General features: G+C 36.4%; 1 protein-coding gene across 1 annotated transcript; it reads right to left on the bottom strand.

Moving 5' to 3' along the window:
* Positions 1–860: 860 nt before the first annotated feature.
* Positions 861–15,519, bottom strand: mettl14 (methyltransferase 14, N6-adenosine-methyltransferase subunit). The gene is made up of 11 exons (XM_034015205.2): positions 15,280–15,519; positions 13,138–13,226; positions 12,671–12,758; positions 7,586–7,666; positions 7,048–7,135; positions 6,796–6,886; positions 6,138–6,279; positions 5,493–5,585; positions 4,426–4,542; positions 3,622–3,832; positions 861–1,752 (listed from the first exon to the last, which is right to left on the bottom strand). Exons 1-11 carry the CDS (start codon positions 15,343–15,345, stop codon positions 1,454–1,456), a joined length of 1,365 nt encoding a protein of 454 aa, XP_033871096.1. The 5' UTR covers positions 15,346–15,519; the 3' UTR covers positions 861–1,453.
* Positions 15,520–15,785: the final 266 nt, after the last annotated feature.

Below are 15,785 nucleotides of genomic sequence, written 5' to 3'. Positions count from 1 at the left end.
CTGACCAAATCTTAGACATCTCAGAAAGTCAAGCAAGATAAAAATATATTTTGTACAGCAGTCAGAACAATCAGTAAGTTTGCCAGAGAAAATGGGCTTCTGTAGACATGCTATATTACTGAGAAGGACGAGCACTGTGGCACAAATGGTGGTTTCTATTTAGTCTTGATGATCATTTCATGATTCTACATGGACAACAGGATACCCTGTCAAAAGGTATTTTACTGGATGATTGGTTGGTAACCAAATTGGATTTCAATCCAAAACTGCATTGGATCTACTTACCTATAAATCACAAGATACTGAAATTAAATCTACTTTATACTTTGTATTCATCTGGCACTGGAATCAAAGAAAGTACCTCAAAGTTTACAGGAAAAATTGATGATATTAGACCATTATTTTCAGGTTGCTGAAGTAAATGGATCTAAAAATGCTTTTAACCCTAGATATGACCTTTGTTCCAATGAAGCCTTTTTTTAAAGCAAGTGCAACATTTTCCCTATAATTTCTGTTACAGCAGTTGTCTTTTCTTTGTTCTTGCTTCAAAACTGTCTTTATAAATCCATCTCCTAAATTATGAGACTAGATCACGTTGTTTAGACAAAACAATAGGATATGATTTACCATTTGGTTGGCCTTGTAATAGCTCATATGACCAACAGATCATGGCTCCACAGTAAATGACTACCCAAAAGTTTTCCACGAAGCACAAGAGTATACAACACAGAATAGCAGAATTCTTTTGACGGGGCAATACTTTTGAAAACAGTGGCATGAAAACACCCTTATGCATCAAGTTTTCACTGGAGACACAATAAGCAATACAAACATTTGTAGGTCAAAATAAGCGCAACATGTTTAGATGGAAGGAACGTTTTTTTTATTAAAATTTTATTAAAAATGCTAACAAAACACTGTGCAAGTACCTGTATACTTGTAAATGTGTGGATGTACTTGTAGTAGTTTCTGTAATTGGCTTGCATTGAATTCTGTTTTAAATGTTTTTTGCATGCAAAAAATGAAACTGCCCACAGTTTAACAGCTTTATAATGCTTTTCACACAAATAATGGAGTATCTTTCCAGAACTACAGTACATACCAGTGTGACAGAATGCCTTGGATAAAGCAAGAGTATGAACATTAGTTGCTCAAAAACTAAAATAACTAAAATCTAAGATATTTAGTATAAATGTTTTTTTGTTTTGTTTTTTTTAGTAAAAAAAAAAATACATACAGTAATTATGTCCATAGTTGTTGTCTACAGTACTAGGATTAGGCATTAAGATTGATTAAAATGCACTCCCCTTTTGTAAGTAATGTACATTTTTTCATGGGATCTCAGTAGATAACCAAGAGTGGAACAAGGTTTTTCATTTGTGTTTTTTCTCCCTTAGCAAATACTGCACAAAAGCCACTGAATCTTCTGTCTTCCCCAGTATTTTTGCTAACATCATCGTGGTGGGAATCCTCCCCTGTGAGGCCCTCCACGCCCCCTAAAACCCCCTCTGTCACCCCGAAAGGATCTGTTCCGCTCCCGCCCCCTGTCTCCACGTCCTGCAGACGCGCCACCCCTTCCTCCACCTCTCGGGGCCCCACCTCCTCGCTCAGACTTTGATTTGTTAGGGGGGGACTTGGGGCGCAGCCGCTCTATCTCCTCTGTGCACCCCGTCATTGTCGAGTTGAAGTTGGAGGCATATGCTTCTGCATTGAAGTTGCTGTTGGTGAGAGTTGGGCCCACTGTCAGCCATCCTAAGACCAAAAACAGAGGGAAATTAATAATGAGTGAATATTTAACAATTCAAGCATTCACTATTTGTTTATCAAGGATGTATTTAAATCAATGTTTTATTTATAAGAATGAGAAATCCATGTTACCTCAATTTTTGAGAGTGATTTTACTTTCACAGTGGTTTGGGATATCTAACTCAAATGCTGTATAAAAGGTTTTGAGATTTGTGTTTGCACACAATTACCATTGATCTACCTGTAATACTCAAATATACTTTTTAAAACCATAATGCAATATTTGTTGATGTGTTCAATTAAATCAACTGTAATTAACTGGGGCATTATTTCTTGAATTATATAATGCTGTTAAAGTAATTACATTAAAAAATATATACTATGCTTGGTTTTCATTCAGCAATATGTACTGGGTTACTACAGTATACTTTACATCTTTGATGTCTACCACTGCAAAAGTCAAACAATACTGTCTCTCCTCTCCTCTCCTCCCCCCACCACACACTTTATACAGTGTATTTAAAATGTACAAATCTTTAGTTATATCACTTTTTCCTATGATTAGTCTAGTTATACATGTTACATTATTTTTTCAAGGAAGAGATGTGCTATGCAGGGTATGTGAAAGTCACTTAGGCTAGGCATTAGATTTGTGGGAAAGAATGTTGGGGTCCTTAAATCCTGGGATTCTTTAATGGGTCCAGCAGTATTGGTAATTAAACCGTAAATGTTTATAGTGCTAATAGTCCATGGGTACTCGTAAGCCCTTCCCCCCCCCCCCAAACTACAATTCACAAGGTTAAGCAAACAAATCTTCTGTTACAATGTATTTCAAAGCCATTGGATCCCCTACAAAACTATACAACAGTAGAAAAAGGCTGAGCAATTTGCCATTTTACAGCCAATTAAATGCATTTACACTTCATCAACTGGTTTAACAGGCGTCAAGGAAGTTACTTTCCAGAGGCAGACATTTCTGTTGAGCAGATTTAAATAAATAAAGCACTGAAACCCAGTAGCATCGTTTTGAAATTTAAATCATTTAGCGTTTCTCAAATGTGACCACCAGTGTGATTTTGTGCAGCCACAAATGCCCCCAGAAGACTGGTGATGCTATCCAGCTTTCATTCAGCACAAGTCATTGCTGTTAGAGTTTGGCTTGCATTATCATTTATCATACAGCTTCAGTTTCTGTTAGCTACTATCGGCCAGCATTAACGTCAGTATAACCACCGATCATATTTTATTTCAGCATGCTTCACAAATCACGGTCCATTTCGCTTGATGTTAGTCCTCCTTGGTTGATCAACGAAAGAAGACTTTAGTATTGTGATGTGAAAACAGCAATGTGGAATATTATTTTATTTAGTCCTGGGAAAAATATCCCAGTACTCAAATTAACTTTACTCCACATGTATTCGGAGGCAAAAAACTATGTCTGCGTCTGCCATAAATGACATGGTTGCCAGAATTCTCAACAGGTCTAAAATGGCAAATGAAAAAAACTTCTCCGTCTGTTGTGTGACATTAATATGTTTAAAAATAAATAAATAAAAAATATATAAAAGCTGCTCTTGACAGTGAAGAGTCCAGATTAGGATGTGCACGCAATCCAATGTGCCAAAGTCAGAATCGAATACAGATGCAGGTACGACACACCAAAATGCCCAACTTGCAAGGGAAGTGTTATGTATAGTGATCAACGTATTGTTTTTGTTTCATGTCAATCTTTTTACCTATATATTTTAATTGAAGGTCCCCTAAATCAGCAGAAAATTCAGTCCTAATTTGAACATATACCTCGAGGTGTCCACAGTTCCCACATACAGGTAAAGCTGCATGTTTTTCCTTGTTCCACTAATACTTCTTACAAACCTGGTCTGATTGTGCTATCCCTTCCAAAGAGATGCATCCGTCTTCGTCCTAGACAGAAGTGCTCAATGATGTGAAAGATCTCCACAGGTTTTTCTATGTTACCAATCTCAGGCTCTTCTGTAATGATCAGGTCAATGTCTACATTAGCATGAATGAAATCTCCATCAGTGCTTCGTCTCACAGTGCCACGGATTCCCATCAAGCAGTGTTCCTAAAATTACAAGAAACAAATCACTTAGGACACCTACTTGTACTCTTTGGTGTCTAAACACTGTAGTTTTAAAAATATCTTGTATTATTTTACTTACAATCATTTAACAGGGAGTGTTAATATTCTTATCAACATAAATGCCCCCCCCCCGCCCCCGCCCCCGCCCCCGCCCAGGGAACTGGACAGGCAATAATGACTACGGCAATGCACAAACAGAAAAGGGACAATAGGCCTTTCACCTCTTTACAGCACCCTCCCAGCAAGTACTGAAAAGAGTTCCAGGATGCTGTGCTTCCCCCTAATATGCATTTTAATATGCTTCAAGAAAAAAACAGAGCTTTCAGATAGCAATAAAGGAACTTCAGAAATCAACCACTGAAGGTCATGACACCACCACATTTAGCAGACTATACAGAAGAATAAAAGACGTTGTTGGGACTCTATTCACTGTGTTCAGTGACTTTACCAAAGAGCTAGAAAAAGCACCCCAAGGTCACCTCCTACCATAAAGACAACTACAGAGAATGGAGTATGGATTGACCAGCTATGATTTAAGCAAAACTATGCATTTTTAGTGTGGACATGTTTTGTACCTTTGTTCTCTGAAAGACAGCCTTGGGGTCCAAGGTTTTTGTTTTCCCAGGGTTATTTTTGTTTGTTTTTATCCAGCAAATGTCTTCACATCTTCTAAACCCCCATTTTCTTAAGCACTAAGAAAAGAGATTTGGAAATTATTTTTTGACGTTTTGTATAAAGTTTTCTTTTGAATGCAGAGTAAATAGAACCAGAAAATAGTTCAGAGTTCTGTTAAAATTAGTTCATATACAGTGTGTTTATACAGCATCTTTAATTCCTATACTGTATTTGCTGCAGAATGCAATGTGTATCTAAAAAAAAATGTTGTTAGATTCTGAAACCAGAGCACATTTAAGAGGCTGACAAAAAAATAAAAAAATAAAGTCCTGAGCAAGTCTCTAGAAGCTGTAATAAATCCAAAGGCGGTCATAGCAAATTTTAAGCAAGACATGCTAAATGAGCATCAGTACTTGTACTGTAATTACTACTTTGTTTTTTTTACTGAGCATTGTTTAAATTAACTACTGATAGCAACAGTCGATTCAAACAGTAAATCCAGTTAGACACTGAGCGATTTATAAACGGACCTTGCCTATGGAAATACACTGTATATTGACATTCCTTTTAAAACAACTAAATCACATGCAGACTATTTTTTCACAACCACTCATTGACCCTAACAGTCATGGTTTTCTTCTTTTTTCCCTATAGTTTGTTCTATATGCTTGAATACAAAACAATATGAAAAATGAATATGTACACTAGAATTCGAATCGTTTCCACCTATATTGAATTTAACATGACTGGTTTACAGAGTGATCAAGCATGATTTATTACAGTGTGGAAGGCTTTCTGTATCTAAACTGCACACAAAGCTACTGTGTATAAAGGTTACATTATAAACAATATATTTGATAATATTCTGCCATTAGGAGTCTGGGAATTATGTGGCTCTGTGCCGAACACCTTCCACTTTCAGATGGTAGTGTCGAAAAAGTAATCTGCAGAGAATGATTCTTAATTGGGCTGTAAATGTAAAAATGGGGATATTGTTTGAAACGAGTTTTAATAAGAGATACTGTACCACTCTGCCCAGGTCTAGTCCTTCCCCCGATCCACACCACAAGAAGACAAATGATCTTGGTGCTGCAATTTCTTCTATTTCCAGCTTCATCATCTGAGGGGTGAAGAGACTATTTAAAAACAGTCTTGGTAAAAACTGTAGCAATAAAAACTGTCTGGTTTGTGAAATTCTGAAGATTATTTCAACAACATAAAAATACCATGCACATCAGCTTTTAAAGTAGAGTCAGTTACTTTGCGTCTACCAAATACATAGTGCAGTTAAATCTGTACACCACTTTGAACTCCTGGACAGAATGTATTCTTTACCTACAGTATTTGAAATGTACTTTGTATCCCAGCGACAACACATGTTGTTTTTAAATGTTATCTGGAACCGAGCAGGAGGCCAGATTATGCAATTGCACTTAGGAGTCAAAAACAGGACCATTTAGATGACATGTGGGTTTTGTCCTGGAATCTTGTTGCTCTATGCTCGGTACTCCACCTGCCAAGTTCGGCATTGCTCTCTGTGGTATACATACTTCACAACAATTCTGTCCATATCACGGCACCAGAAACACACTAGAGGTACGTGAAGGTTCAGTCTGGCTCCGGGAAGAGAGACAATTTCTTTCTCCAACTTTTCTGCAATAAATCCACTCACATCATCCCATGCCCAGATCTTCTCATTGGCTACGATACCCGACTCTCTGTAGTATTCTTCCAAAGGTGGCTCAATGAGAAGCACATCAAACTTGCATTTCAGTTCACGCAAATCAAAGGTCTCCATATCTGCTTGCAAGTACCTGTTGGAATTAAAATGAGGGAGGGGGAGGACATGAAACTATTACATTACACCTATGTTATTTTATAGAGACAACCACCATACCATGAATATCATTTAATTGTCTGACAACGTATAAAATGTCATTGTCAAAGTTTAATATAAAAAAAAATTGCATTTATCTTTCATATATTCCACTTTCTTTTGAACCCTGTCATTAATACAGCTGTTTCACAAGTACAGGGAACACTTAAGGATATCAGCCAATTATTTACTCACTAGGATCAACATTCTTCTGTCCAGTTATTAATTTTAGACAGCAAAAAATGTTGCCAATATTAAACCAACTTAATCCTCTTTCAATGGGCAACATAAGCTACAATAAATAGTGCTTCATCTTGTGAAGCAAGTATGTTGTCTGCTGTCCTTTAAATACATTATATTTAATACATTATATATACATAAATAGTTGGGCTGCTTGGAAGGCATATAGTTTAAAGAAGTCAATGCATACTCAAACTGGATAAGGATCACTTACACAGGAGGGGTGTTTGTTGTCGCAATCAATTCATCCTTCAACCTGATCAGCTCCCTGAGTTTTGGGTACTCCTCAAACCTATCAGCAAGACCTGTACATACATAGTCAATACTTAAAACAGGACTTGCTAAAAGGCACTGTATGTGGTCATAAACCCAATTGTAAATAACAGCTCTGTGTAGTTTAAATTTATGGAATCAAAACCATTACAACTACAAATTTAAATGGCAAGTTATTAAATGTTTCACATACCCACGTCACGGATAAAGTTCTGTGGCCTATGGCCAGTATCCACAAAATGTTGGCAATAATCATTGTGTGGATTCAGGCTTTGAGTTCCCTAGAACAAAAAAGCAAAACGATTAAACTGTCCCACCTCACATTTTACGTGCAATACTACATTAAAACAAAAAATGATTTTTTAATTTATTTAACACACATACACAAATACAGCTGGGTATCACAGTCTTATTCCACAATCAATTAATTTCTTTCACCTCCAGTTCTTCTAACTCTCAAAGACAAAATTAGGTTTTAGTCCACATCATAAAACAATTATCTTGGTCAGAACTAAACGTGTCTCCAGGAACCAGGAGGGAAAGCTTTCACAGGGCCAGTAACTATAGCCTTTACCATTGTCCCTCATCTTTCATTCGCACTAAATTCAAATGTCTTCTTACAAAATATAGCAGCATTTTTTAAATCCTGTTTAATTCCAAGTATGAAAGCACACACAGTATTGTCTTTACTGGAATTGAGATGTACGCAAATGAAGTGGTCATGGTTTTACCTTGAGGAAAGTACTTGAATCTTTATACACCTCTTCTTCATATTGCAGATTCTCATGGGGTTGCTGTGGCTCTACTTCATCCTTTAAAAACAGAGATATAGATACTGTCAGAAAAAAAAGACCAATGTCACATGTTGATTTATAGAAGCCAGATTCCTTAACTCTTCTTCAGCAACAACAGGTGCAAACTCACCCCAACGTGTTTTCAGCTTGCGAGACACCACTTTAATCGCTTCACCTTATTTTCATACCAAGAACATACTTGTCCAACTCCGGGAACCCGAAGTAATCCTTCTTCAAAGTGGACATGGTGGACATTTTTGGGGTGTATTTGCACCCCTGTCCGCCTTCCGAGGGTTACAAATATACACTTCACATACCGCTTAGAGAATAAATGATTTATTCTAGGTATGCAAGTCAGTTATGACCGGTTTGTTCTTTTATTAACTCTTTCAGCTGTTTTTGACATCCAATCAGTTTTCGGTAAAACCGAAATAAAAGTTTAAAACCAAAAAAAAGAACTAGATTCATTGTTTTTTCAACTGTGATAAACTCAATACAGGGCGTGAAATAACCAAAGGCACCGGCACCACAATGCCTCTGTATGCTGCCCATCATTGCCTCCGGTGTCCACCAGCACATCTGATCTACAACCCATTCACAAACTTGCTCAGCGTCTGTCGCAATTCAATTTCATTTGGTCTAATCTCGTCCTGCGTGAAAATGACTCATTATCATAATGTATTATTGTTGCCATTCTTTTTACTGTGCTGAATCGCTGGTTAATCAAGGGCAAACAGAGGGAAGGACACTGTTAGACTGAGCTCAATATGACTGCGCTTCCAGGAATTTTCAATCGCACGTGTTCACTGGCAGAGGGAGGGACACTGTTAGACTGAGCTCAATATGACTGCGCTTCCAGAAATTTTCAATCGCACGTGTTCACTGGCAGAGGGAGGGACACTGTTAGACTGAGCTCAATATGACTGCGCTTCCTGTTCACTGGCAGTCAATGTGTGATTTTTCCGTCTGAACACCATGCCAACTCAAAAACGTTTAAAAAAGAAAGAAGGAATAAGAGCTGCCTAAAGCGGCAGCGAAGTCTCCTAGGAGTGACCTAGGAGAAATGGGTGCACAACAATTCGTCCACGACAATAATAATAATATTGTGAACTTACAATTGCCAAATACTGCAGAAATTGGTTGTGCCTTCACATGTTAAGAGCCACTTGCACAGTTTGCATTTCATTGTGTTTGGATCATTTAGGCATTTCAAAAAAAATATCAAAATAGCAGAGGGTTTTCAGGCCATTTCTTTAGCAGATGCAATTTTAATTTGTTTTTGATGCTTCACTGTCCGCTATTTCACATACACATGAATATCCTTCAAGTAATGTAGACACATTTAAAATGTCCTTTTTTAAAATGTATAGCTTAGTAAAAAACACATAACGTATACCACATTACCAGGGCCGGATTAACCTATACGCAAATTACACTATAACGTAGGGCTCCTAGCAGAATTGGGGCACCCACAAGGTCGCCATTTGTTTGGGACATTTTACAAAAACCGCATGCGGGTGGACGTACCACACACACAGGAATGGAGGCGAACAGAAGCTTGCTTTAAGTTAATTTTTTTCTTTTTTGAAAGCTAGGCATTTATTTCTCGATTAGAGCAGAGGTCTCCAAGTCTCTCACGCAAGCAGCTTCCTGCTATTGTACAATACCAAATCCCCCATGCATAATTCTGGTGCTACTGTATATATTAGCTACTGGACCTTCTGGTAAACTAACAAAACCATTGACCCATTAACCTTGCAAATGCTTTTGTACTTCACTGCCTGGGACTGAAGCTTTTTTTTATGTCTGTGATCAATATTGCATCCTTTTTGTTGTATGATCTCACTGATGTTCGAATGTAAATTAAAATGATCATTAACAAATGAGATTTATTTATTATCACACGAATGTGATTTATTTTGTATGGTACAAGGCTATAAAGGCATACAGTTTAACAAGCCTCATGCCCAACTATGATCAGCAAAGAAAAAAAGCCTTCATGTTCAGATAAGTTGCCTAATTCAATTTGATGACGCGTTCACATTATTACTGACTGGCACTGAAAAAATGCGTAAATTGAAAATAAAAAGTTAGGAAATATCATCTTGCAATTAACAGGTTCCTACGATGCTGTGTACGATGCACTCACATATTTCAAACTTTGCATGGAATTTGCATCAAATTAGCTTTATACTGGGTTTGTTTGTAGAAGAATAATATAGGTTATGTAATAACCTTAGACAGATGGACACACCGATGACATTTCTCACATTTGTATATGGCAGCTAAACACTGGGGAGAATATATATTTGAATTATAATTTATAATGAATTATAAAGTGCAATGCCAATCCCATTGAATATAAAAGCTTTTTTTTTAATGCAATTCTCAAGTCAGAAACTGGAAAAATGAATGGTTACCATGCACAGGCATGATGGAAAATACTGTACAGTGACTGCATCTGTATTCATCACCTCTTTTTTATATTTTTTTGCAAATTCCATGGCTGAACATGTAAAAATAAAATCATTTTCAGTTCTTCTCAGTGCTGTGAAACAGCGTGCTGGAAACGTCTGCTCTGTGCTCCGCTCCCCCATTCCATATACAATTGGCTCGCTCCACTCCACTCACACTCTCTGTCCCCAACGCAGGGCCAGATTAACCAATATGCCAATAACATCATAATATGCATAGGGCCCCCAAAATATGGGTTCGCGTAGGGCCTGTGTTTTGTAATGTCGGTGTTATTCCCCCCAAAAGCCCAATACTAAAAATGCACACAATAGGTAGATAATTATTAGTTTTGCTCAAATTCTTATACCAAACAAAACAACAAAAAAAAAACCTGAGCAAGTAGCTATAGCATAAGTAGCAGATCCATTGGTTATGAGACGAGTAGGAGAGATAACGTAATAGTGAACAAAACACAATCTTGAGAAGTGCATCGATTTTTGTTTTCATTTATTTTTGTGTAATACATTCACACTACCTTATGTTTTCTCACTACCTGCTTTTTAACTAGCAAAACGTGTGCTTTCACGAAAGGGGTTCGAATGTTCATGCTTAAAATCAGCATACCGTTTTTTTTTTTTCTTGAATCGAGTGTCCAGCAATGCACCATAACAAAACTGTAAATCCTTTGCAACTGTACATTAAGAACTGTGAAACTATATAAAGTCTCTCAAATGTAAACATCTAACAGTATGTACATCCAGCTGTTCATCATTGTCATGCAGAGCACTCTACATTGCCTGATGAAGTTTCGATTTCGAGGTTTGTCCTCCCCCCTCCTCCCCCCCCTTCCTCCCCCCCTCCTCCCCAAAGCCGCGTTGTTTGTACAGGTGGTACAGGTTTTGTAACAGCGGTTAGCAAACTACTGTTGAGCAAACACTGCAGACCACTATCGGTATTAAACTCCAGCCATGGGTAAATCTTCAACCAGTTTGCCTAAAAATCTATCTTTTTAAACTTTCCCTTTACTGACATCGCTTATCTGTGCTGTTGTATCACTAAGGCTGTATTTTTTCACGGTGATCATGGACATATTTGTTTTTAAAACTCAAACTTCCAGCATCAGCTTTTCATTTCTTAGGAGATATTAATATATATATATATATATATATATATATATATATATATATATATATATATATATATATATATATTATATATATATATATATATAGTTAAGTTAGGTTAGGTTATGCAGGCTGAGTGTTTGCATATGAAAACAGTCCTAGACATCTGAAAAACACAGGCTAAGTATGAAGCTGCAGTTATCCCTAATGAGGGCTGTCAGAATCATTTAGGTCATAACTTTTGATTTATCTTACCATAATTATTAAGGGATGTTAATATGAACAGCTATGTGTGCGATGAGCTCCGAAAAATGCCCGTTGGCTTAGTGATGAAACTGCCAACACTTTTTCATTGTACAGAACTTCAGTTTCAGTTCAGTTTTCTCTTTTGTCGGTATCGTTCAGTTTAATACATTTGTTTCCAGCACTGTATTTAATAACTGCATTATTTACAGTATCCTGCTTATTACCTGATACAGTACAGCACTGAAAACATATGATTAATATTTCTCTATCTTCAGGGATCAATAAAAGTGTGTCTTTCATATACTGTATAGGCATCTACGCACAGCTCCTGTTTACTTGCAGAATAGAGCTGAGAGTTGCACGGGAGCTGGTACACATGTAGAAAAGGTGTACCGCTTCTGAAATTAATTCATTTTTTTAGCTGTATGTACTCAATTTCCTATTCAAGATTGAGCCTCTATGTGTGTATACATTTGAGTACTGCATTTTTTACAGTAGCCTGCTTATTACCTCCAACAGAAGATTATACTTGAATACTTAGGTAGTTCCTTTAGGTAATGTTTTTTATGTACATTTAAAGATGGACTCATGTTTTATTTTCGTGCAGGGAGGACACAACTGCGACACTGCACTACTGTTTTTGAAAGTATATTTGAGGTCAAAGCTTAAGTTTTTGCAATTCTATTGTTTATTATAGCTGTTGCAAATATTTGAATGCTTGCTGTTTAATAATTACTGCAACAGTAAACTCTTCAGTTTGTGCATATAGCCATTAATGAAATGTGTTGAATAGAATGATAGAATAAAATCACTTTTAGTGCTTTTATTTTAAGCCCTGTAATATTTATTTTTTCTAGTTTATATTTGTGGCATTTTAAAAGCATTTACTGTTAACAGCATGCTTTTTATTTTTTATATATAACTTCAAAACAATATTTTTTTTTCAATACAGAACTGTTTCAATAATATTATAAACCAGTTTTGTGTTCTTTTGATTGTAAGTTAACCGTGTTTATGTATGTGGGGTGTATTTGCACCCCTTTCCGTCTTACGTGGGAGCCCAATTATAGCTACTGACAGAGGGTTAAAATTCATAGCAAACAAAAATATGTGGACAAATAATCATCAAAAGCAACAATTAACAAATAAGTTTAGTCTTTCAAAAGTACAAAAACCACAACATTATTTTCACACCTACCTTTGGTTCTTCAACATCTTCCTCGGTGACCTCTCCCTCATTTTGGCACTTACGTTTGGCAGCTGGTGCAGACGTGTCATATGAAGCCCTAAAAAATATTGACTTGCATTAAAGAAGCTTTGAAAAGTTAACATTACAGTAACATTAAAATATGAAGTTAAATACAAGTGTGATTTAACCCCTTTAACACATTTTTCTTTGAAAATAAATCAGAACACAAGCTGTATTTATGTAATTTGATACATTGCATTTAGGTGAACACGATTAGAGTAAGCCACCATAACAATATAGTTAGAGAATTAAAATAACAGGTTAAAAATGCAAAAAAATATGCAAAAAAAATTACAAGTAACCTGTCCTCAAATGAGGACAGTGTACAAAGAGGTTTAATAAACTTGGGAACAGGCAGAAGCTTCAATACAGTATGTAACACAGCCACTATAATTGTTCTGAAATGCTGTACCAACCTACTGGTCTCCCTTGTTTCTTCAATCTCTTTCTGTTCCTCCTTGCTGTTCAGCACTGCTCCAATGCTGTCAGCACTTTCAGCTCCCAGCTGTAAGGGAGTAGATTTGGTTATTGGTTTGATGAATGAATGTAAATTTATTCAACGCAGAAAGGAAACTGGAGCAATTCCAAACATGTCATCATTCTTCTGCTTTTCAATAGTCTACAGTAGGCTGTTACTGTCTAAGCAAAATGAATTCATATTTTACATAGTCGTAAAACTAGGGCCACTGTATAATGTTTACTGTAGATTATTTTGAATATATCATCGTACTGGATTAGCAGAGTTCATGATTGATTTACTTTTACAATTGTTTAACTACTTAGTGATTATTATTATTATTTATTTCTTAGCAGACGCCCTTATCCAGGGCAACTTACAATTGTTACAAGATATCACATTATTTTTACATACAATTACATTATTTTTTATATACATACCCATTTATACAGTTGGGTTTTTACTGGAGCAATCTAGGTAAAGTACCTTGCTCAAGGATACAGCAGCACTGTCCCCCCACCTGGGACTGAACCCACGACCCTCTGGTCAAGAGTCCAGAGCCCTAACCACTACTCCACACTGAAGAAGATGCTGCCGTCCTGTATGGTTGACAGGTGAGTTGGAACTACAAAGGTGTAATGTAACTTGCCAAAGCGACACCCAACAGGTCAGTTGACAAGCAGAGGTGTTTAAATAAAGGCCTGCTGGCTTCCAGTTTAGCAACAACTAACAAAAATTCTAAAATCTTAATCCTGAATTAAAGTATGTAGTGTTTAAGATAAATTGTGAATTAAAATTCTAAAATAAATGAATTGCTTACTTTTAACAAGATGGGAAGCTAAGGTTAGCCTACATCTCAATGATCAAATATATTTCTGATGCTATACACAAGTGTTATTCATTTTAACAAGCAGTCTATTCTGCCAAAACCGAGGACCACCAAACCAACAACTTGTTTGCACAACCAGCCACAGCTGGAAGCCACCCTCCTTAATCTGTGGGTCTTCCTTGGTGTCAACATTCACTCAATAGTGAGAAAATGATTTGACACATTGCTATCTTAACTTTACAGCACTGTTCAAACTGTCAGAACAACAACACTCAAATGACTTTGCTGCATGTTTAGTTTATTATTATTATTATTATTAATTACATGCACATAGGCCTAACTCTTGAGGTGCATTAACTGGTTTAGTCTGCTACGAGCCAATCACAACTCTCATATAGTACAAAATACATTTACAGATATGAATTGACATGCTCCTTATAATAATTCAACATAAAGCAAGCAAAATACATATTTAGGTATTAGGTAATATGAGCTTTACCAAATTGGGGCTGTTACCTGGGCTGAATCATCAGAGTATTACACATTCAGAGTACTGCATCATGTAACCTGTAGCTCTGCAGCAGCTTTATTATATCGCGGAGGTTACAACTCACATAAAGCAATAATAAATTAGGTTTTAAAGGGGGAAAACTGACATGAACAGGTATAAGCATGGACCGCTTCCTGTTAAACTAGAACGCGTATTTACTTTTTTTTGTCTTCCTAAAGTAATTTATAAAATACTTAAAAACCAATTTAAAACCCATGTGTTCATTAATGTATATTTACTTTACATCAATGAATATATAGCCAAACACTGTGCTAACAACAATTTAGGTGATTTTATAATTTATGTAATACAGTAATAGTTATTCCCCTTTTGAAAAATAAATATATTTAGGTGCAGTGCTCACAAGACCGATGCTTTTACATATGTCACGATGAACTTGTGATACCAATTTTAGCGACTAAATGCAGAGAAAAACTAAAAATAATGTACATGTTTAAATATGTTAAACCATTGACGAGATTGTATAATGTCTTTTAGCATCTCCAGTGTAAAAAAATTATAATCATAATAATGACACACGTATAAAAAGAAATGTACACAAAATAAAACATATACACAATGCTGTATTATGTACAGTTAAACAAATACTATTAACTTGTTACATTCATTGCCTGCCGCCAGTTTGAGGAAGGGGGATCTACGTGGGATGTAAACCCGTCCGTTATTACAGTCTTGAAGAGATACTAATCCTCGTTGCTTACCTGCTGTGCTAAAAGCTGTCGTCGTAGTTTCTGCCTCTCTCTGATTTCCTGTAACCGGTTGTTCATTTTTACGACTTACAAAGTTAAAACTGTTGATTAAACCGTGTTTATAATTCACGTCCACACGTTCCCCCTCTCACAAGAAAGCACGCGTCGCTTTGTCATGGCATCACATCCGGCTACTAATTTAGGAAAATGGGTAGCTTAGCAACATCTCAGCAGTGTAGAATCTGACTGGTGTAGTTTACATAGGACGTTTGCACTGCTACAATGAGTAGTTGAACAAGAACCGTTTTAAAAGCACATACCACTGGAGGGTCAGTGTATTTTTTTTAAAAAAATTATTTTAAAATACAGTATATGGGTAAGGTAGGACCTTTGAAATTAAATAAACAGGCACTGTAAACATTGTTTTAAAATTAAATAAATAAGGGGCCTGCTATAACGTTCTGGTGTGCTACTGTAATCAAATAATGTATACATATTTAACTGTTGGTCATGCATAG

Source organism: Acipenser ruthenus, chromosome 2, assembly GCF_902713425.1.
Source record: "Acipenser ruthenus chromosome 2, fAciRut3.2 maternal haplotype, whole genome shotgun sequence".
Lineage (NCBI taxonomy): Eukaryota > Metazoa > Chordata > Actinopteri > Acipenseriformes > Acipenseridae > Acipenser > Acipenser ruthenus.
This window is presented reverse-complemented; position numbering and strand designations above follow the sequence as displayed.

Coding starts and splice junctions, on each gene's coding strand:
- mettl14 (XM_034015205.2), bottom strand. CDS start 15,345: ATGAACAACCGGTTACAGGAAATCAGAGAGAGGCAGAAACTACGACGA. Junction 3,833..4,425: donor CTGTCTTTCAGAGAACAAAG/GTACAAAACATG, acceptor TTGTAATTTTAG/GAACACTGCTTGATGGGAAT. Junction 1,753..3,621: donor GGATAGCACAATCAGACCAG/GTTTGTAAGAAG, acceptor TTTTGGTCTTAG/GATGGCTGACAGTGGGCCCA.